At 45.7% G+C, this 24,305-nt stretch overlaps 1 protein-coding gene across 2 annotated transcripts in view; it reads right to left on the reverse strand.

The window, feature by feature from the left end:
- Positions 1-2,002: 2,002 nt before the first annotated feature.
- Positions 2,003-24,305, reverse strand: part of LOC311141795 (uncharacterized protein) — a 30,169-nt gene continuing 7,866 nt past the window's right edge. Inside the window, exons 5-14 of one of the 2 annotated variants that reach the window (XM_084177257.1) lie at positions 24,145-24,235; positions 18,128-21,244; positions 17,362-17,487; positions 6,722-6,837; positions 5,201-5,372; positions 4,920-5,091; positions 4,558-4,697; positions 4,311-4,453; positions 4,052-4,141; positions 2,003-3,864 (exon numbers count right to left, since the gene is read on the reverse strand). In XM_084177257.1, the coding sequence (XP_084033383.1) occupies positions 4,066-4,141; positions 4,311-4,453; positions 4,558-4,697; positions 4,920-5,091; positions 5,201-5,372; positions 6,722-6,837; positions 17,362-17,487; positions 18,128-21,244; positions 24,145-24,235 (4,153 nt within the window). In that variant the 3' untranslated portion in view covers positions 2,003-3,864; positions 4,052-4,065. Of the gene's footprint in view, positions 3,865-4,051; positions 4,142-4,310; positions 4,454-4,557; positions 4,698-4,919; positions 5,373-6,721; positions 6,838-17,361; positions 17,488-18,127; positions 21,245-24,144; positions 24,236-24,305 lie in introns of those variants that run through there. The other variant, XM_084177258.1, reaches the window with a different exon arrangement.

Raw genomic sequence — 24,305 nt, forward strand, 5'->3', positions numbered from 1 at the left:
ACTATTTTATACATAAACCCCAGTCGTCCTTTATCAAATGCCTTTTCGAAGTCTGCTATGAATAGCAGGCTTGGTTTCCCAGATTTTCCATAGTGTTCTATTGTTTCCAGTACTTGCCTTATATTATCTCCAATGTATCTTCCATGTAAAAAAAAACCTGTCTGATTAGAATGAATAATGTCCGACAATACCTTTTTAATTCTATGCGCTATACATACAAGCCAATACTTTGTAGAGCCACCTTTTGCAGCAATTACAGCTGGAAGTCTCTTGGGGTATGTCTCTATAAGCTTGGCACATCTAACCACTGGGATTTTTATCCATTCTTCAAGGCAAAACTGCTCCAGCTCCTTCAAGTTGGATGGGTTCCGCTGGTGTACAGCAATCTTTAAATCATACCACAGTTTCTCAATTGGATTGAGGTCTGGGCTTTGACTAGGCCATTCCAAGACATTTAAAATGTTTTCCCTTAAACCACTCGAGTGTTGCTTTAGCAGTATGCTTAGGGTCATTGTCCTGCTGGAAGGTGAACCTCCATCCCAGTCTCAAATCTCTGGAAGACTGAAACAGGTCTCCCTCAAGAATTTCCCTGTATTTAGCGCCATCCATCATTCCTTCAATTCTGACCAGTTTCCCAATCCCTGCCGATGAAAAACATCCCCACAGCATGATGCTGCCACCACCATGCTTCACTGTGGGGATGGTGTTCTCGGGGTGATGAGAGGTGCTTGGTTTGCGCCAGACATAGCGTTTTCCTTGATGGCCAAAAAGCTCAATTTTAGTCTAATCTGACCAGAGTACCTTCTTCCATATGTTTGGGGAGTCTCCCACATGCCTTTTGGCGAATACCAAACGTGTTTGCTTATTTTTTTCTTGAAGCAATGGCTTTTTTCTGGCCACTCTTCTGTAAAGCCCAGCTCTGTGGAGTGTACGGCTTAAAGTGGTCCTATGGACAGATACTCCAATCTCCGCTGTGGAGCTTTGCAGCTTCTTCAGGGTTATCTTTGGTCTCTTTGTTGCCTCTCTGATTAATGCCCTCCTTGCCTGGTCCGTGAGTTTTGGTGGGCGGCCCTCTCTTGGCAGGTTTGTTGTTGTGGCATATTTATTTATTTATTATTCTTTTTTTGTTATTTAGCAGATGCTCTTATCCAGAGCGACTTACAGGAGCAATTAGGGTTAAGTGCCTTGCTCAAGGGCACATCTGCAGATTTTTCACCTAATTGGCTCGGGGATTAGAACCAGCGACCTTTCGGTTACTGGCACAACGCGCTTAACCACTAAGCTACCTGCCGCCATTTTTTTATAATGGATTTAATGGTGGTCCGTGGGATGTTCAAAGTTCCTGATCTTTTTTTATAACCCAACCCTGATCTGTACATCTCCACAACTTTGTCCCTGACCTGTTTGGAGAGCTCCTTGGTCTTTATGGTGCTGCTTGCTTGGTGGTGCCCCTTGCTTAGTGGTGTTGCAGACTCTGGGGCCTTTCAGAACAGGTGTATATATACACTGAGATCATGTGACACTTAAATAAAGTCTACCTGTGTGCAATCTAACTAATTATGTGACTTCTGAAGGTAATTGGTTGCGCCAGATCTTATTTAGGGGCTTCATAGCAAAGGGGGTGAATACATATGCACGCACCACTTTTCCGTTATTTGTAATTTTTTTTCATTTCACTTCACCAATTTGGACTATTTTGTGTATGTACATTACTTGAAATCCAAATAAAAATCCATTTAAATTACAGGTTGTAATGCAACAAAATAGGGAAAACGCCAAGGGGGATGAATACTTTTGCAAGGCACTGTACATACCTCCCTAGACCAAACACTATCGACCGCTCTGTTACCCGGTACACCAAACACTCTTATACCCCTCACCAACAATAGACACACCAATTTAAATTCTTAACACTTAACAGCCGACTGGAGGGGGTGGGTCTGACCTGAAATGGGTGTAATGCATAAGTAACATTTAGCCCAATAATTACATCAGTCAGAAGCTTATTAACGCAGTAAATTTTATTGAGAATTTACACTTTTGAACAACGGCCTTACAACAGTGCAATATACATATTTTACTTTAAAATAAAACAAGAGAAACAGAGAAAAAAATAAAATAAGTCATGACAAAGTCAAATGCCATGGACAGATACCATAGGGACGACAACTCCAAAGATTCAATCAACACATTCACTTGCATGGCATTAGCATTCCAATGTCTGTCTATGAAACTGTGGAATGCGGTCAGTGCTGTAGTGCATCAAGCAATAAAGTGGAAGTAGTGGGACAGTGGAGCATGGCTAACATGGTCAGAGGAATGGCCTAAGTCAGCTCAAACAAGCCCTAAACAACTGGTGCAAATAGTCCAAGTCATGTGCAGCAAAAAAGGGTAGAATAACCACCCTCATCTCAAAACAATATACTTTACTGGCATTCCCCACTGGAGTAGTGAAAGCCATACTCCTACCATTCCACTATACATCCCCACCGCTGCATCGACCATGTGCACAATGGGACCATAACAGTTCTGTGGATGAAGCCATGATATCCAGATTGTATGATTGTACCACTGCTACTTGGTGTGGCCATTCAGTTAGTGTCTGAGCAAAGCATGGTGAAAAGGAGCAGAGTGTGCATGCACATCTTTTTCCAAAAAATGCTGGGAAATTGCACAGGAGGTGGCTAAATGGGAGATGTGTTGCAGACATGCTGGTAAAACAGAACCCAGGGAGTGCACATTTAATGTATGGCTCATTGGTAACATATACAGTTAGAACATTTCCCTTGCAATCCTTACTCACTCATCCATCAGTATTACACACTCAATCATTTGATCTTACGCTGAAGAGATAAGTTGAGGTAAAGGGAGGAAGAACAGGCTGATTAGTGTTTTCATGCATTTAGGAGTGTAATTGAGATGGAGATAGATGTCCATTGTGATTAACCCTCCCCTTTTCCACCAGTAGAAACAGATATTCAGACATATGATAAAAGACACCGAACCCAAAGCATTCCTCTTTACCCATAATTTAAAAGGGACTGCATGAAGTCAACACAACATATTCTCAGTTAGTTCACTGAGTGGACCAGAGGAACGGGCTTGGGGGCCTCTGCTGTAGAGATGCTTTAAATGCTCTCCATACAAACCTAGCACTCTTTGACATGTTATGATTCATCTTTCAAATTAGCAACAATACAAATATAACATTTCATGATTACAGATACCATCTTTATTACTAACACATAATACAGCCTGGCTGACCATTAGTTCAGCAGTGTTTTGTTCTCTATGATCAATGACAAAAAATCAAATCAGAAATGTTATCCTATGGCAAAGGTTTTACCAACACCCATTCACTAACAGATACAGTTAACACATAGACTAACCTGAAAATTATATTTAAAAGAGAAAACTAAATAAAAATATGTCTTGTGGAGGTGCTATATGTCCTCCAGCGTATTGAAGCACTTCCAGGTTAAGAGGCATGTGGTCCCACAAGTTAACCATTACTGAAATACAACCTGACAGGAGAGAATGGGATCCCCCCTTCCGTAGTCTTCCCTGTCATGTGAGAGGGTAAAGTGGCTTTATGCAAAGACCTCCCTGACACAGGAGGTGGAGAAGCTAGTAGTGACATGGACGCTCTGAGTAGTGGTTTCCCTTGCTCGTTTCATCCATAAGACCAAGGTTGTCTGAAAGAAGGCACCATGCACATGTATTTGAGCCAGGCAGGAAGAGAACAGAGAAAACAAACAAACAGATGACAAATTACAATGTCAGCAGCAGAATTCCCATCTTCTCAGGGTCAAAGGTTAAGGCTACTGTCTCCGATTCGCCACCAGATTCTCCAGTTAAGGCAACCTACAGAGGGAGGATGCAAACGGATACAAACCATCAGCATTTTAGGGTTACGTATTTGCAAAACAGACACTAGAATATTGTCTAATTATGAAAATGTGGTAAAATGTCAGGTTTATTGCATACAGCACAATCACCCTATGATAAAGAATGATTCACCATGAGGAACATTTGTGAGAAGAGAGCTCACCTGCTCATTCACACCTAGCTGTCATTTTCATACTGACTGAAGCGCTTCTTCGACTTCAGCTCTCTCAGCCACTGTGGTGAGGCCTCCTCACTAAGAAGAGACAGACAGACAAAGGGAGGCACAATCATTACAACTGGTAATGATTTCGGTCTGCTAAATGACTAAAATGTAAATCTTTCTGTTCCAACTATCAACAATCCCTGGTTTGGGTTATTAGATCCAGGCTGAACAGAGGGAAGAGACAGGGTCACTATTTTACCCATTTTCTTTCCCTCCGGAAGGGGGCAGCACACGGGACGCCCGGGGCAGGAAGGGGGATTTAGGAGAACGGGACAGCTGGGAGAGAGAAATGGCGGGTCCGTCTGTCTGATTGTCAGAGTCACTTCTTTTCTTGAGCTGGGCCTGCCAAACAGAGGGGGAAACCACCAAGAAAACATATCAAAAACTACTTTTTCAGAGCAGTATGAGTGACATTACACTCCTTGTCAACTCTTGGGGAGGCTCACCATGAGAGCGGAGGGGTCCATCCCAGGGAAGAGGGCGACTCTCTGGGGCTGGGAGGAGGCAGTAGCAGAGCGGGGGTCAGCGCCTCTCGCTTGCTCCTCAGAGTCTGAGTCCTCCTTCTTGGAAGACCCCACTTTGTCCTCTATAGAGGACAACACACACCTCTGAGTACATCATTTCACAAGCAAAACAAATAAGAGGTTATTCAGAAGTCTAACAGATCTTTGACCATCTAAGTCACATCTCCAGTCTAACTGGTCAAATCATGTCCACTCAATCCATACTAAAAGGTATTCGGCAGAACAAGGTACTGGATAGAGACATGGCCAAGCGGGTCTACATGAGAGCAGAGTCCAAGGCTGACCTGTGGAGTCTCGAGAGCGCCAGTCCTCAGTAGGTGTGGCCTGTCCCTCTGGGTTTACAGACAGAGCAGCAGTCTGACGAGCCACCCTGGAGGGGCGCGAACGTGGCCCCCGCATCTTACTCAACTGCACCCTGGAGCGCAGAGCACTGGAGTCCAGTAGGATGGTGGAGGCCTGGAGAGAGGGAGAAACACATAAACACAAACAAAGCAAATCTGTGGAAACAAAGCAATTCTGACTGCTACACTGATATGTCCTTTTAAAAAGGTGAAGTCAGTCTTACCTCAGGGAAGGGGAGTGGTTGTATGTTGGGCTGGGCCGAGGAGGAGAAGCCGTCTGGAGTGTCAAGGTCGCTGGGCGGGGTGTGGGCATCTTCCTCTGGCGTGTAGAGTGGAGTGGGTTTCCTAGGGGACTGACTGAGGTGGCTGTCTGAGGTGGGCGTGGCAGGAGTCAGGCTACAGGAAGGACAGACAGGAACAAACACAGGACTAGTACTTTAGGCTATCTTCCTAAAACTACACTACAGTCTGTTATATGCATGCATTGGCAATGAGAGAACAATGTGACAGGTACTGTGTCTACTAGCTCTGTGAACGAGTAATATTCTCCTGATGGGTTTACTGTAGGAGCATCAGATTTCATAGAGGATGTATGTGCATGACGACAATGGATGACCGGGCAGACTCATGCTTCACTTTCTTTATTTCACAATGAGGGACGCAAACAGTGGGGAGTCACATACTGTACACAACCATACTAGCTGGTGATTCATTTCAATTATATTAAAATGACCCACTGTCTATTAACAGTTCGTTATATTGTATCTTTATCTGAAACTCTACTACAGCATACAGTCATTTCTACTAAACATTCTCCAGATTTTCCACCTGTGTTGAGTTTGTTGCTGTGATACCATCTCCTGGCCACAGGAGGTCAGTGATAGATCGTCCTGCTGAGAGAGGCCATTTTGAGTGCTGGAGTAAACCAGATTTCAGTGAGCTGCTGCTCCTTGACCACAATGTGTCAGGAGTGCTGATATTCTACAGTATCTGTACAGTAAGTACCTATAGATACCATAGTATCTGTTGATTTATTTCAATCTCAGTAACTGTGTCTCTGACTTGGAGGAGATGCTTGTGGGTGTTGTAGGTCCCGTGTAACTCAGTTGGTAGAGCATGGCATTTGCAACGCCAGGGTTGTGGGTTTGATTCCCACGGGGGGCCAGTATGAAAAAGTATGTACTCACTAACTGTAAGTCGCTCTGGATAAGAGCGTCTGCTAAATGACTAAAATGTAAATGTATGTTGTAAGGTTGAGATGATTATTATTAGCCATAATGGTAGGACAACAGAGAATTAGTGCCTCGGGTTAACTCTCTACCCTGCCCTATCTAGAAGGCTGGATCTAACGCGGCTCCGTGACTTTGTCCTAACGTCAATGCTGCTCCAGGAGAAGACATGATAGAGTACATCTCTCCCTTTAGCTGCATCCATTCGATACTACTTATCGATCCAGGGGGTGTTAAATTGGAGATCAAACGGTTGAGAATTGTATATTTAGAGGGAGAAGTAAATCAGCAGGATTTGGGACTGGGTGGCATTCAGTACTAGGGATGTCGAGATGTCTTGATATCAGGGTACAGCCTCAGGGGAAATTAGTAATCATATTGAGGAATGAGGATCAGCATATTTAGTAACCAATTTAGTAACAAGTCAGTCAAAAACATGAGCACATCCTGTTTAACAGGTGTTGGTCCAGCCCACAGCAGCCACACCTGTGATGGGTTGTGGGTGTGTATATTCACCTATCGTCAGTGTGCAGTCCTGTCTCCCAGGTCCCGTACTGGCTGTCCGTCTCATGGACCAGTGTGTCCATGTCCCTCCCCTCCTCCTCACCATCCACACTCTGCTTCAACTGCTCCTGAGAGAGAGATGGAGAAAATGACAAGTCAGTGAAAAAGGAGTAGAGTGTATACAGTGCATTTGGAAAGTAATCAGACCCCTTCCCTTTTCCACTTTGTTACGTTAAAGCCTTATTCTGAAATGGATAAAATGATTTTTCCCCCTTGTCAATCTACACAAAATACTCCATAATGACAAAGCGAAAATAGGTTTTGAAATTATTGCAAATGTATTACAAATACAAAAACAGAAATACCTTATTTACATAAGTATTCAGACCCTTTGCTATGAGACTCGAAATTGAGCTCAGGTGCATCCTGTTTCCATTGATCATCCTTGAGATATTTCTACAATTTGATTGGAGTCCACCTGTGGTAAATTCAATTGATTGGACATTATTTGGAAAGGCACACACCTGTCTATATAAGGTCCCACAGTTGACAGTGCATGTCAGAGCAAAAACCAAGCCATGAGGTCAAAGGAATTGTCCTTAGAGCTCCGAGACAGGATTGTGTCGAGGCACTGATCTAGGGAAGGGTACCAAAAAAATGTCTGCAGCATTGAAGGTCCCTAAGAACACAGTGGCCTCCATCATTCTTAAATGGAAGAAGTTTGGAACCACCAAGACTCTTCCTAGAGCTGGCCGCCCGGCCAAACAGGTGTGCCAAACTTGTAGCGTCATACCCAAGAAGAGTTGAGGCTGTAATCGCTGCCAAAGGTGCTTCAACAAAGTACTGAGTAAAGGGTCTGAATACTTATGTAAATGTGATATTTCCGTTTTTATTTGTAATACATTTGCAAAAATGTATAAAAACCTGTTTTTGCTTTGTCATTATGGGGTAGTGTGTGTAGATTGATGAGGGGAAAAAAACAATTTAATAAATTTTAGAATAAGGCTGTAACGTAACAAAATGTGGAAAAAGTCAAGGGGTCTGAACACTTTCCGAATGCACTGTATGTGCCATTGGAGTATCCCTCGGAGGTCAGAGAGAACACATTCCAATATGACAGAACTGGATTAATCTCCACCAGCCTGAATCAAACTATCAAGGCATCTTATTGGCTCTCGGTTCAATCCATCACCACGCCTGTGGAGTGAAGCTCCGCCCAGCCTACAGTAACAGAAAGTTGGCCAGTTGAGAGAGAAAGAGAGAGTGGTGCTGGTCCTGATAGCCCTGTATTGTGTGGCTATGGCCAGCAGTTGGTGAGAAGGATAATGAGAGGTAATGGGATGAGCTCTCAGGGACAGAGACTGGTGAGCCACTGTGTGTTTGCAGTCTACTGGACCGTGGCTCTTTTAATGAGGCTTCTACAGAGGGCACACTGTCCTAAAAGCACACACTCACTACTCCTGTGCATGCACTCAAGCCTGTGTAAGTACACACACACACAGTATAGAAATAGAGAAATGTTGCTGAACTTACATGATCTCTACTGACTTCCTTGACAGTGCTATACAGACGCACTGCTACACCACAACACCATGTCTAAAGAGAATGATTGAGGGAAATGTAATAGGTGTTTGTTTGGTTTGTGTGTGCACTGTGCAAGGGAGTGAGAGCAGGGCCGGAGGGAGGGAGAGAGAGAGAACAACAGTACAGGATGTCATTCATCATCAATGCCCTTCCTGACAGGAAGAAAGAAGGCCAGGGAGAACAGTGAGAAACTCCCTCCATCTGAGAAAGCATTTGTACACTAGCTCCTCCTATCCAGGCTTTACAGCGCTAAAAAAGTATCTAAACACCACAGCACAGGAACCTAGGCTTGTTTTCAAATCCACACTGATCTCTGTGCCAAATCTGGCTTCAGATAACATGCATTAGAGTTACAACTATTGGTTTGAACATGCTGGTGGTCACATGACTAATGCCTCAGGCTAACAGGTGGGCTGGGCTCTGAGTCAATTAAACAGGCATGCTAATCGAGCTACATGCGTAGGCCTTTCAAACAGATGAGGTTGGGTCAGTGTTATGGTACAGCTACGTTTATCGACGTGATGGGTTACTGAGAAACACAGGAGTAACAATAGCAACACAGTGAAGAGAAAGTGAAGAGACCAACAAGGTGCAGTAAGATATGAAAGCATAAGTGTTGCCTTCTAAAATCCTCTGTCATTTCTTGTCAGAGGCAGGAATGATTTCTGATATGTCAAAAGACAGTCATATAGAGAAATAGACGTCTCAGACTTCTTAATCCCTCCATAATATCATGAATTTCAGCCCTAAGGTTTAGTACAACTAATTCACAGGACTAAGCATGTACGATTCAATAAGCAAACCTCTTGTAATCTAAATTCCTTGAACATGTACCATACACAGTGTACGTGGTTGAACTTTAGCACGCCCAAACCTACCCTCACTTAGCGTTTGCCGCTCCTGAGGCTACCCGGTTACCTGCCAAACAAACAATAGCAACAAGACAGAGAGGGTTAAGAAATAACATAGGCTGACTATTAGTGCTGCTTAAAGACCATGTGAGGGTGTAGGCTCTGCTATCAACAATGCCCTCTGGATACTAGGGAGGAGCAGGCCTGCAAGGCACCTTATCTGACCAATATATTTATTTCTTGCTGTGAATCAGAGCCGTAGTGAAGTAGACTTTTCCTTAATAACATTAGCCTTGGCCAGCCCCCTCTACTAAGATACCCCCTCTGTGGACAGGAAGGGTGTGTCAAGGGAAATGACAGAACAATGAGCGGATGAATGGCAGGAGGGAGGAGAGAAAGGGAGATTGACAATCTGACACATGGTTGAGGAAGTGGAGGAGCCGAGGCCTTGGAAAGTTAGACCTGTCAGACATCACGGCTCTGAACAACAGCCTGCTATTATGACACCATCACCATCACATTTCTGAAAATGTTTACCGTAAAGGCCCTTCCTCTTATTTTAATCCAATATGCCTACTTTGGGTTGAGATGCTGAAAACACACGCTAGGCCCATCACGTTACTGTGTAAAGGCATAGTCAGTTTAAGTTGGATATGATTTCTATTAATCCACTTCCTTACTGCAAAACAAGAATGAATATCCGCCCTGAATAACAGCCAGTCAGTCACACAGCTCTATGAATGAGGAAGTGCTGTGCAGCTCTAAGACATTTAACATATGGTCCTACTGCCTAGAAGCAGACAACATATAGCAGGCCGGTTAGTTAGTGCAGGTACAATGACCCCAACACAAACACTACAGAACAAACATCACACCGCCCCCAGTACGCCCCAGCACCTCCCTCCTGTTCTAACCCCTCTAGGTGGAGTCTTCCTCACTAGGAATGTTTAACAGTAAACACATTCATCATGGAGTGGACTGGTCAATGACGACACCGCAGCTATCCTAATATGACTACAGATCCCATGAGCACCAATCCCCTGTCAACAACAGAGCAGCACTCCAGCCACGTCACATAGCTACCAAATCACTGACCTATGATGGAGAACTGAAAAGAACATTGACATACAGTGGGGAGAACAAGTATTTGATAACCTGCAAAATCGGCAGTGTTTCCTACTTACAAGGCATGTAGAGGTCTGTAATTTTTATCATAGGTACACTTCAACTGTGAGAGACGGAATCTAAAACAAAAATCCAGAAATTCACATTATATGATTTTTAAGTAATTAATTTGCATTTTATTGCATGACATAAGTATTTGATACATCAGAAAAGCAGAACTTAATATTTGGCACAGAAACCTTTGTTTGCAATTACAGAGATCATACGTTTCCTGTAGGTCTTGACCAGGTTTGCACACACTGCAGCAGGGATTTTGGCCCACTCCTCCATACAGACCTTCAGGTTTCGGGGCTGTCGCTGGGCAATACGGACTTTCAGCTCCCTCCAAAGATGTTCTATTAGGTTCAGGTCTGGAGACTGGCTAGGCCACTCCAGGACCTTGAGATGCTTCTTACGGAGCCACTCCTTAGTTGCCCTGGCTGTGTGTTTCGGGTCGTTGTCATGCTGGAATACCCAGCCACGACCCATCTTCAATGCTCTTACTGAGGGAAGGAGGATGTTGGCCAAGATCACACGATACATGGCCCTATCCATTCTCCCCTCAATAACGTGCAGTCGTCCTGTCCCCTTTGCAGAAAAGCATCCCCAAAGAATGATGTTTCCACCTCCATGCTTCACGGTTGGGATGGTGTTCTTGGCGTTGTACTCATCCTTCTTCTTCCTCCAAACACGGCGAGTGGAGTTTAGACCAAAAAGCTCTATTTTTGTCTCATCAGACCACATGACCTTCTCCCATTCCTCCTCTGGATCATCCAGATGGTCATTGGCAAACTTCAGACGGGCCTGGACATGCGCTGGCTTGAGCAGGGGGACCTTGCGTGCGCTGCAGGATTTTAATCTATGACGCCGTAGTGTGTTACTAATGGTTTTCTTTGAGACTGTGGTCCCAGCTCTCTTCAGGTCATTGACCAGGTCCTGCCGTGTAGTTCTGGGCTGATCCCTCACCTTCCTCATGATCATTGATGCCCCACAAGGTGAGATCTTGCATGGAGCCCCAGACCGAGGGTGATTGACCGTCATCTTGAACTTCTTCCATTTTCTAATAATTGCGCCAACAGTTGTTGCCTTCTCACCAAGCTGCTTGCCTATTGTCCTGTAGCCCATCCCAGCCTTGTGCAGGTCTACAATTTTATCACTGATGTCCTTACACAGCTCTCTGGTCTTGGCCATTGTGGAGAGGTTGGAGTCTGTTTGATTGAGTGTGTGGACAGGTGTCTTTTATACAGGTAACGAATTCAAACAGGTGCAGTTAATACAGGTAATGAGTGGAGAACAGGAGGGCTTCTTAAAGAAAAACTAACAGGTCTGTGACAGCCGGAATTCTTACTGGTTGGTAGGTGATCAAATACTTATGTCATGCAATAAAATGCAAATTAATTACTTAAAAATCATACAATGTGATTTTCTGGATTTTTGTTTTAGATTCCGTCTCTCATAGTTGAAGTGTACCTATGATAAAAATTACAGACCTCTACATGCTTTGTAAGTAGGGAAACCTGCAAAATCGGCAGTGTATCAAATACTTGTTCTCCCCACTGTAAGTGTAATGTACAGACAAGGGGCTCAGCAATGTACAAGTGTTTGCTAAGAATGCAGAACAGAATGTAATTAAAACCTGACTGACTCGGCTTAAGAACTTAAGACCAGTGGGCCTGGCTGATACAGGCTGCAGGGTGGAGGACTGGGTCCAGAGGGAGAGGTGGTGGGTTCAGGTCAGCTGAGTCAGCCTGAAGGAGACCAGGGCATCTGGATGATCCACCAGCTGGCTCTCAGGTACTGTACGGGCAACCAACACAGGCTCTAGCTAAAAACAGGACACACGTACACACAAACCAGACCGAGAGAGTGAATCAGTAAAGGGCTGCTGTGTCTGTGTGGGGTTTTGTTCTTTCTTTGTATTCAGACAAGAGTCCAGGTGTGTGGACTTTCTGGGCATTAGGTACCGTGGAGGGGAAAAACCCAGCAGTACTGCAGTCCTTGAGGACTGGAGTTGTGCATGTGCAGTTTTGTGTACAATCCATCCCAGCACCCCCATCCCTGTGGTCCTTTCAGTGAGTAGACCCCCCCCCCCCCCCCAACCTCCTCTCATCCTCTCTACCGCTCCATTATCTGGCTGGCCCCTGTCCACCTCTTTCTCCCCACATCTCACTGGCCTCAGTTCTCTGACCATTCATCACATCTCACCATTCAAGCAAATCTGCAAATCTAGTAAAAACTGCAATCAAACCGTTTCCAGACTAACAGTTCAAATAACACATTTCCTCATCATCATCTCACACCCAAACTTCATTGTCTAATAAAAGATAGCCCCCCCCCAACTGACCTACAATGGGTGTCACTACACAACTACTGCAACTAAATGGGATCCATAGCTATATAGCCTATATCCATACATGGATTCCAGCACTGTTGTTGACTGCTCTATACACAGACTAGATTAAACCAGACCATAGTTTAGGAGTGAGGGACAGGGGGCGAGAAACCCAACTCCAGCCCACAGTAAGCTATGACCTGAGGAGCCAATGACACTGCTTCTGCAGTGGGAGCTATGGTGCACACACAGACAAAGGTCAGTGTTATTTCAAAGATGGTATGAGAGACATAGGGCGAGAGAGAGGACACAGAAGCAGATGAGGCACAGAGGGGGGTGAGCACTGAGCAGCGAAGAAAAGCAGAACAGTCAGGAACTATCAGGATCAGAGAGAGAGAATGCACATGGCAACACAAATACAGACATAAAACACACAAGTAGAGAAGGCCTTGACAAGTTTGAGGTCCATGGAATGGGCAGTGAGTGATGGAAGGACAGTTGGTGGTGAGAAGGATTGATGCGGGGGAGTGTGTCAAATTGTGTGTGTGTCTTACAGCAGTGGGGGTGTTGGGGGTGCTGGTCCCAGGACGCCTGCGTAGGGACAGGCGCTGCTGGCTGCGCAGAGAGAACCTACGGAAAGAGTCCCGGCTGCGAGAGGCTAGAGAACGTAACGAGTTGGCCCTCTTGAAGCCCCCGGGGCTGTCCTCGGCCCCCCTGCCCCCACGTTCCACTGCACTGGACACCAAGCTGAGTGCCCCCTGCAGGGAGCGGCGTACGTTCCCCATCCACCCAGACACCTGGGACTGGGCCACCGACAGCTTGTCCCCCAGGTACTCCATCTCAGATCAGAACACTGAAAGACCAACTTCACAGAATGAAGTCCGGACAAAGCGCTCAGTCAGGCTGTGGTCCAGATTACTATAGGTTACTGAGTCCAGTAGCAGTCCAGTGTGATACCGTGGTCGAGGGTGAGCCCTTGAGCCAGGTAGTGATCCAGGTCCAGAGCTGGTGTCCTGGATACTGTTGAGGTGCGTAGCTAGGTCAATGCTGCAGTAGCTGGGCTGTTTGTAAAGGATAGCACAGCCAGTCAGATGCCCTAGTGTCTCTGTCCAGCTTCACTGTCCCTTAGTGCTTTTCAGTGAGCCTCTGTGCTGTCCATTCCCACTGGAGCCATCATGACTCCATTTCAGTCCATCATCAGTAGCGAGGGGCCCAGGATCTGGGGCTAAGGTGAACTATATTTAAGCTTTCTGTTGTTCTGCAAGATGCCTATTTCCATACACAGTTATACAGAAGGGCAAGACCGTAGCGGGAACCCAAAGGGGTTACGGCTGTTTTACAGACAACCCCAGCTGGTAGAGACTCAGGTGTGACGATGTGATCACAGCAGATATACTGCTGCACCGTCTGTAAACGGGTTCTTCAGCCACATACTGATGATCACACCAAGTAGCAGCAATAAATCCACAGACGTAGAAGTGCAATGCAATGTCACAACATAGCTTATCTGTTCTGATTCTCACGCCCCTCACACATCAAACCTGACAGTGGGATTCTGAAGCTGTCGCTGCTGCTATCGCTCTGACACGTCCGGAATCACAGAGGAACACAATTCATAAAATCTACCTCTCCATAGTGCCCACGCTGCGGTCGTCTTCCTGGTGGAAAACTTTACAGGAAGAACAGAACAGCTGGTGTCAGGCAGGAGGAAGAGCTGTACTGATTCCTATTCCCTCGGAGTACACAGCATACCAACAGCAGAGCAGCACCGTGGATATAGAAGCACAAACAGGAGAGGAGATTGTGATGCTAAGGTCAAATCCATGAGAGACAAAGTAAGACCAGTGCACTCTCCTTCCCTCCCTCTTCCCCTGCAGGTACAGGCAGATAGAGAAATGCGTCAGTCTCCTGCTCCCAGTCCCCAGCGCTACAGGACTCACGCTCAAGGAGAAACTGAGCGAACGAAGTGAGGGAGGGGAGAGAGGAGGCAGGGAGCGAGGGAGAAGTGGAGAGAGGGAGGGCCCTGATTTGCAGTGCAGGAGGGGAGGGCGATATATGTTCTGCGGTGCTCCGTCTCTCCTGCCTGTTTCTGCTTGCAGCACGCAAGAGAGAATTCTCACAGGCAGTCAGCACAGGGCGGAGGGGGTAGAAAGCAAACATAGGAAGGATGGGGGGGGGGGGGGTTGACAGTGATAGAAACTAAGAGACATAGTTCAAGTTCATGGGTGGATGTTTATGTTGTTGAGCCTATACCTTCAAATAGATGGAGAAAATGCATGCCTGAAAGAAAGAGAGGGAGCAAAAGAGAGCGAGGAGGAGTGGAGGAGACAGGTGTGGCTGTTTTCAAGAGCTGGGGTTGTGGTTGTCAGCAGCACAGTGAGCTCATGGCTAAAGGGAGGAATCACGACAGAGTTTGCCTAACAAATGTCTCCCTGACTCATGTAAACTGCATGTCAGGTCACAGAACTCTCCTTTCCCCTTTCAGTCCTCCACCGTTCATCTCACTGAGTTAAGACACTCAGTAAGACAACCGAGCACCACAGATTTATTCTCAAACAGAACCCCCCCTCAGAACAAACTGGGGCAGAGGCTGATGACTGCTGCTCTGAGCTGCCCACAAGTGCCCCCTGGTGGGCTTCTGGAGAATAGTTCTGAGGAACAACATTCTAAAAGCAAACAAACCATCTCCCTCCAGGAACCATCCTATAGCTGGAAATCACAGTTCTCTCCACAAACACAGACTCAAGTTTCATCAACACCAACTGACTATGGAGATAACCGTTTTACTACAGAAAAAAAAAAAACTCTGCTTTAACAATTGTTCAACAAGAAATGACAGCCCTCAAGTCACCTCTAAACAGAGTCCACAAAGGGATGTAAGCCTAATGACTTAATAATATGCCATTTAGCAGACGCTTTTATCCAAAGCGACTTACAGTCATGCGTGCATACAATTTTTTTTGTGTATGGGTGGTCCCGGGGATCGAACCCACTACCTTGGCGTTACAAGCGCTGTGCTCTACCAGCTGAGCTACAGAGGACCACAGACTTCAGTTGTATCCGTCTCGTCTGTCCTCTCACTGGCTTCCCTGCTCTGATGAATGATCTCCCATCACAGCCAGACAGCACGACAGCTCGTGTAGTATACCATGTCTCTGAGCCTGGCAACCATCTCTCCGTCTTTACCTCTCCCCTCGCTAACCATGATATTAGTAATGATGTGATCATACCCGTGTGATCTCATGAGATAGACATACATTTCCCATAGTGCGCACTCACTAGGCCCAACCTCCACACTGATACAGAAAAACACTATCATCACAACAGCAAGCGACAGAGTCATTGACACATGTTGATACTCACGTAATAAGGAATTCCCCTCAACCACGCCCACAAATTGGGGCAAAACATTATTTCCCATTGACCCCCAGTGTAAAAGAGCCAACTTCGTTGTTGATTTAACCATGTAAAAGATCCCGACCTACGGTTCGCCATGCACACACATAGGGAAATAGAGCTTGCGAGAAGAGCCCTGTGGCTTCAGGCTATTCGGCGTGGGAGACTGGGAAATTATGGAGACCCAGTATCTAAATAGGCTACACATAGCTATGTGTGTGGAAAACTTGTCATTACAGGTAAGACATTTAACTCGTTTAGTATAGTCTGTTTGTATTGTTGGTCTTGGATAGCTTAATGTTCTGGTTGGTAGCCGTTACATCAATAACTCATTCTAGACAAGGTATTTCACACCTGTGTCTCCAGTTGCTCTACAAACAATTAAAAACTAGAATCCCTGCGGTAATTGCAGCATCACTCAGGCCTTCATATTGTATTTCACACCATAGACCAGCAGGAGGTGACAGACACACAAATAGAAACATCATGGAGTAACACAGAGGCCTCATTGGAGAGGGAGGGCTCATTGGGGGAGGGGGGCAGCCCATTCTCTAATAATGTAATGAATGTATTGTATGCTTATAAACATTTCACTTTCAGCCATTTACACTTGGGCAGATGGACATGGTTATCCATGCAAACGTGTAGCCCACATTTGCTTTGTCTCTGAATGGAATCTGCTTTGTAGCACAGGCTGATATGTAGGCTAATTACATGGTGCATGGGTCTCTGCAGTGTACCAGTGGTAAGGAGAAGCAAACACTAAAGTATTAGACAGGTGCTTGAATAAAAGGAATGTCAATATCACTATGGGAAATGTCACCGCAGAGCCTTTCTTCAGCTATGCAAACAGAAAGCTGTCAAAATGAGCAGCACATGTACTTATTAACTATTTGACTAATAACAAACCTGAATTACAGGCCTGAAAATATCATTTAATTTCTCTGCTTTGTGCGGTAAAAGGAGGTGGAGAGATGAGTGAGACCATGCTTTTCACATTACTCATCAACTCATTACTTCCAGTGCTCCGCACAGCACTCAACTCTCCCAGTGAACTAACTGCATTCCTACTCCACCCTACTTTAACTCACACAACCAAATCTTCTAATTAAGTCATTTACAAGCATTTACTTTTTTTTCCCCTCTTCTGGGAGAATTAGCTCAAAAGTATAAACAGTGATGAAAAAGAATTGAGGGGCTTCAATTGTTACCATGATGAAGCAGTGTAATTTCACTGTAGCAGAAGCTCATTTCTGAAACGGATCCAACTTTGAGTCAGAAATGAGGTGATTGTGTGTGTATGGAAACAGAGCATCATGACTCACCCAGCTCTGTCGGTCCCTCTCTCTATGTGCACTCCTACTCCTCATCCTAGACAGGGTCCCCTCCATAGCACTCTCAGACGGGGCTGATCTACGGGACACACTGCGGGACCTCATCCGGTTCAGATCCTAAGACAGAAATCGAATGTTTGCTGTTACGGAACAGTTTACTAGCCTGCTAATATTGATACGCTCGCTAAGTCTAGGGGTTTTAGGCCTGGTTAACTGGTCTGTAACCTGATTTAAGGTGTTCACTATGTGAGAAATCAGCGTATGAGGACCGTGTTGTATGTACATGTATCCAGGAGACAGCAACCTTACCTTAGGTCTAGCTCAGTCTTAACACCTCCTCGGCTAGCCCAAGCAGATTATTGTTCATTCAAAATGGTGGACGAAATACATATATACAAAAATAAACAAAAATGGACAAAACTAAGGATTCAACCCAAAACCAAAGGCCACCAAGAAAGAAAAACCTGCATCCTCCCGGTTCTGCAAGCTTGCACCCTAATCATCTTTCGATTGCCTCCACCTGTGGGCTTAATAAGGCTTGGCATAGCACCTGCCCCTGAGCCGGTTGGTGCTGCCACCTGGGAAAGGAGTGTGGAAGTGTATCCTGGTAGTGTACTGCCTAACTGTGTGTCAACACTAAACTACCCCCCATAATCATAACATTACACAAAAGCACTTGTACTGGTTGAATTAATTGAATCTATAAATGCTACTGACTCACATAGCCTATGTCTCTCTATATGATACTGTTTCTTACCTGGGAGCCCTGAGATCTCCTCTGTCCTCTGGCCTCTACCCTGTGCCCCTGGGGCTCTGAGTCCTGGGGGAACCAGGTCTGCTCCATGGGGGACCCAGAGCTGTGGGGCTCTCTCCTGGGGAAGGATGGTTCACTGGGCATACCAGACCAGCGTCTCTCTGGGACCAGGATTGGGGCCGTGGCCCTGTCCTCCAGCCTGTGGAGGAGCTGCTCCAGGCTGGGTTTATTGGCAGGCTTCCTGGGTGGTTCTGGTCCAGCCATGGGCCTATCCACTGATTCCTCGTTGATGCCTAGCCTCTGCTCCCACAGCTCCTGCTGAGAGGGGGCCCGCACTGTACTGGGTTTCCCCACTGTGCCCTTGGGAGCCATCCTATGGCCACCTTCCCTTTCTGGAGAGTGGGGGTGGGATCTCGCCACACTACTTGGGTCTGAGCCCTGGATGCCAGCGACAGGGAACACCTCTCGAGTGGACAAGGGTTGTGTCTCGGTCTGGGACCTGAATGAGTCTATGTCCAGGATGCCAGGTCTGTAGTGGTCGTCTGCCCAGGGAGAGGGCTGCTTCCATCGGACTCCAGGTGAGTGGGGACTGCCTCTGGAGTGCTGGTCACCCAGAGACACAGAGTCTAGATCCAGCACTTTAGGTCTGAGAGGTAAGGAGTCCAGTGCCCCCCTCTCCTGGTTCTCTCTCCTCTGCCTCTCCATGATTCTCGGTCTGTCTTCCTCCTGTTGTCTGGCTACCGGTCTCATCTTCTCCTGCTCCTCTCTCTCCATCTTCTCCCTCAGTCTCTGCTTTCCAAGCTCATGAAGCCGTTGTCTCTCTCTCTCATTCTGCTTCTGTTTTTCTAAGTCAAACACTTGTCTTCTCTCCATCTCCTTTATTCTCTCCAGTTCTTCTACCCTCTGTCTCTCCCTCTCTGACTCCCTTTTTCTCTCCCTCTGGTTTTCCAATTCCTGTCTTTCAAAGTCCAACTGTTTCTGTCTCTGCCTCTCCAACTCTCTCTGTTTTTGTCTTTCCAGATCGCGCTGCCTCTCTCTCTCCAACTTTCGCAGTTTCTCCCTCTCCAACTCTCTCTGTTTTTGTCTTTCCAGATCACGCTGCCTCTCTCTCTCCAACTCTCTCAGTCTGTCTTCCTCCTGTTGTATGGCTTGCTGTCTCATCTTCTCCTGCTCCTCTCTCTCCATCTTCTCCCTCAGTCTCTGTTTTTCAAGCTCCAGAAGTTGTTTTCTCTCTCTCTCAGCCTGCTTCTGTTTTTCCAACTCAAACAGTTGTCTTCTCTCCATTTCCTTTAATCTCTCCAACTCTTTCCGTCTTTCCTTTTCCAACTCTTTTTGTCTCTCCCTCTCCAACTCTCTCAGTCTCTCTTCCTCCTGTTGTATGGCTTGCTGTCTCATCTTCTCCTGCTCCTCTCTCTCCATCTTCTCCCTCAGTCTCTGTTTTTCTAACTCAAACAGTTGTCTTCTTTCCATTTCCTTGAATCTCTCCAACTCTTCAGTCCTCTCCTTCTCCAACTTCTTCTGTCTCTCTAAGTCTAACTGTCTCTGCCTCTCCTTTTCAAACTCTTTCTGTCTCTCCAGCTCACACCGTCTCTCCCTCTCCTGCTCTTTTTGTCTCTCCCTCTCTATCTCGCTCTCCAACTCTCTCTCCCTCTCTATCTCTCTCTCCCTCTCCCTCTCTCTCTCCAACTCTCTCTGTCTCTCTGTCTCCAACTCTCTCTCCCTCTCCATCTCGCTCTCCAACTCTCTCTGGCTCTCCCTCTGCAGCTCTTGCCGTCGCTGTCTTTCCAGCTCTCTTTGTCTCTCGTTCTCCAACTCATTTTGTCTCTCTCTTTCTAAATCTCTCTGCTTCTCCTTCTCTCTCTTTCTTGCATATTCTAACGGTTTCTGTCTCTCCATTTCCAGCTGTGTCTGTTTCTCCCTCTCAAACTCCTTTCTCTCCCTCTGCCGTTCTTTCTCCCTCTCCAATTCTCTTACTTTCTCAAGGTCTACTTGTTTCTGTTTTTCTATTTCCATCTCCTCCATCCATGTCTGTCTGTCCCATGCCGTTCCTCTCTCCCTTTCCTGTGTTTGCTTCCGCTCCATCAGTTCTTCTTCTTGGGAGCTTTTTCCAAAAGCTTCATCTAGAGAGGGGTTCCTTCGTACTTGCAAGACCTTCCCTTGAGAGCCCCATTGTCCAGACTTCAAAGAGAAATCGTCAAAGGGAACTTCCATGTCCCCTCTCTCTGTTTCCTCGTCCCCATAGGATACGGCTTCCTGGATCTGACCAGTCAGAGCAAAGTAGGTGGCCCTGGGTTTGGGTGGCTGCTCATCTGCCTCCAGCATTTTCAACCGCTTCGGTGCTGCCACTTCCTCTCTCTCCCTCTCCTGCTCTCTCGGCTTCTCTCTGTCTACATCCATTTTCATCCTCCTCTCCGCTTCCCTCTGCCTGTCTTTCTCATCCTCCTTTCTCTCCCTCTCCATTTGCCTTCCTTTCTCTACCTCTGCGTCCCTATCCATCTCAGCGGTATTCCACTTCTGCAGAGCTCCAACCCTCAGGTAGCGTGGTACCTGTTCCTGTTGAGAGGCTGGTGCTCCCCTCTGAGCCAAACTGAGGACTCCTTGGACCTGAGCATGTCTCTCCTCCACTGGCTCGGCCCTGGATGGCCTATTCCCCACAGAACGCCTGGAACGGAGGGTCATGGCCTTGTCCTCCAGCTGAGCCGAAGGAACACTCTCACTAACAGCTCTCCTCTCTCCCACCGCCTGCACAGTGTCAAACGAGTGCTCTACAAGAAGCGGACTGGAGGGAGACACAGGCTCACGGTAGGTGGCGGTGACCAGGCTGCCATCGTTCTCCCCATCCCCCATATTGAGGGACACACTTCTCTTGGGACAGCCCTTTGTGGCACTCTGTGCCCTGTCCTCCTCCATCAACAGCACGCTGTGTCTCTCCACCACATTCTCAAACAGGGCTGCACGCACCATCTGCGCCCCACTGCTGGGGCAGCTCTCCATCCATCGCCCTGCCTCAGTCAGTACAGCTGAGGAGTCAGAGGAGGTCTGGGTGGGCTGCTCTTGTATGCCTCTGATGTCCTCATCCACCTTTTTTTGGTCACTGAAGCTGAAAACTGAGTCCTCCACCTAAATATAAGTAATTTAATGAGTTTGGTTACATTAAGTCAGACAGGCTGGACACTTTCTGCAATAGTTCTTATGAGCACTGCCTTGACAAGTTGTACGTCATCTTAAATCAAGCTTTCTTTCTTCAATATTTATTAACTAGTTATTCATTTACTTATGAGTGCTCATGTCAATAAACCTAACAATAAACCAAATTGGATAATGCACCAATTTGTGAGTCGCTCTGGATAAGAGCGTCTGCTAAATGACGTAAATGTGCCCTTGAGCAAGGCACTTAACCCTAATTGCTCCTGTAAGTCGCTCTGGATAAGAGCGTCTGCTAAATGACTAAAATGTAAATGTAGATGTAAATGATAAGAAATTGATAAGGGGACGATTTTCTAACCTTTAGCTTAAAGTCAAAATCATCTGCCATTTTCTTTCAAGAAATTCATTTAAACAGATACACTTAGCTGGTCTATAATACAAGATATGGGAGTGATATGGGATTCTGTTTGAACAAATAGTCTAATTTGTTGTAAGCATTATATCATGACAGAGAAAAGGAGAGGGTGATACAAAGGGAAGTGATTGAGTGAGGCAACTGTGTCTGGGCAGAAAGGGGATCCCACTCCTCTTTGTTGGGGCCGTAAAAGTGGGTGTGGTGCAGATGTGGTAATAAAAGCCTCTCCGTGTTGACCTTTTCCCAGTGCTTCTCTCTCAGCATGTTTCATAACCAACACACAGAGAACCAACAGAGATGAGCAATGCCCCAGATTAGGTTTCACAGTTCTTTGTACCTCTGTGGCAGTGGCGTTCCTTTTCTCTTCCATGCCCCGTTCCCATAAGGAAAGCAAAGACTGATTCAGAGAAAACGTTTTGTGCCCAGGTTGTTTGAGAGATTAAATGCAAATCAGAACTATGATCAAGTAATTTTTTGGGGGCTTACAGTGGCAAACACAGAAACTACTATATCAATACATTACATTTTCACAAATCTAAACTATAAAAAAAAATAAAGGAAAATACTGTATTCACAAAGCTTTAACTAAGTTAACACCATCTTCAAATGTTGCTAATCAACCAAACAGTGACCGTAAAACAAGACAAGATGGGACACATACAGTCCAAGCACTCACCAATCCCCCAGTGTTGTGACAGATCATTTAACAGGCTGATTCAATTGATCTATCAACATTGATCTATCAACGTAGTGCGTTCGATCCCCGGGACCACCCATACGTAAAAATTTATGCGTACATGACTGTAAGTCGCTTTGGATAAAAGCGTCTGCTAAATGGCATATTATTATTATTATTATTATCATCTTTGGTAATTTGCTACTTAACTCAAATTGGATGGGCATTAGTAAATTGCTGGAATGGCTCTCATTCTGTTTTTACAGCAAAACAGACAACTTTATTTTGTGTCACTAGCTAAGTTTCCTTCCAATTGGCGACAGATTTTCATGCATATATTCTAAAATCTGCATAAAAACAATGCGCATTTCCCACGAGATATGCATTTCCATCAAATTGCCTTGTTGCGGATAAAAGACTGTGCGTGATGACGTAGTGCACATAAAAATAACTTTTGTAGTTAAATTCCCACAAAAAGTACAAGTTAAAAGGGTTTCCATCGCATTTTCAACTCCACTGATGGTTTTGTCACAACAACAGAAAACTGTTGCGTTATATAGTGTATGTGCCCACTCTGGTATTGTCACGTGCGTCCTGGCCAACAGATCGCATATACAGTGCAGGTATAGCCTACATTATGAAATTATAATGGACAAAACAGCAAGATTATTTTTATTTCTCAAACGGCAGCCAAGCATCAAAAGGTAAAAGGCCAAATAGGGGGTGCTTATATTTGTCCTGTTTCACATATGTACAAGTGTGTAACCTGTACACGTGTGGTGTGAAATAGAAATGTTTTTTTTTGCATATCCCACTGACACCCTCGGAGAGCGGGGTCACGGCCAGGGTCAGCCATTATTGACGGCGATCCTGTAGCAATTAGGGTTAAGTGCCTTGCTCAAGGGCAGATCAACAGATTTTTCACCTATTCAGGAATTCGAACTAGCAACCTTCGGTTACTGGCCCAAATCTTAAACCGCTAGGCTACCTGCCACCTATCATGTCATCAGAATAAGACCCTTGATATTTATTTGAAAGGAGCAACAAGCTCATCACTTTGCACTTTCACCACCCTGTGAAGCCTAATAAACTGTGTGGTTTCCCGAGTCATAGTGGGAGGACCATACAACATGCCATCACGTGACTCCAAGTTTACTTCGATATGATGGTTATTATATCAATATTTGCAGATAAAAACATTTGCGCCGCCATTTCTGGCATAATTAATTGTACAGACACAAAAAGACCCCACCTTGTCTAGCATATTTTGTTTTGTCGACATTGGTCAAGTTTACCGACAACTTAGCTGTTTCCATCAGGCGCGTCGTGACATTTTCTATCCAACATGTATTTTACTCTCATAAAAAGGTTGGATGAAAAACTGGTTACTGAAGACCAGAGATTTTAAATCAAATTGGCATTTGGGAAAACAGTGTCACTGTTCGTCCCAACACCTTTGTTATTGTTTTGAGGTGAGCGTCTGGCAACGTGGTAAAATAAACTGCAGTACATATTCTGCTGTTCTATCACAAAAAAACAGTGTTTGTTGTTTGCAGTAACTTAATTGTTATTGTAATATCCCAAACGGACGTGGCAGTTTCACCAATTAAGGATTCAAGCTTGAACTGTTACCTCATTGCTTGCCTATTATAGACAGTAGTGTTTCAACTGGATTTGCCTGGTAGGCATGGGAGTTTGAAAAATTCTCACAGGGCTCACTGCAATCCTACACCAAACCACCTACACCAGATTAACCTAAGCAGATCCCAGAACCTCTCTTACCCTCCTTTGAAGATCAGTGTCACTCTCATGGCAGTCTGTCGCCTCATTGGGGGAGGGACTGCTGAGGTCTGTGGACCTCTCAGAGCCAAACCTGATGAAGAGAAACATACATATCACACAAGACAGGACAGGACAGGTCATGCCAATGGGAGAGCCATAAA

This window comes from Coregonus lavaretus (genome assembly GCF_964263955.1).
Source record: "Coregonus lavaretus genome assembly, chromosome: 14".
Lineage (NCBI taxonomy): Eukaryota > Metazoa > Chordata > Actinopteri > Salmoniformes > Salmonidae > Coregonus > Coregonus lavaretus.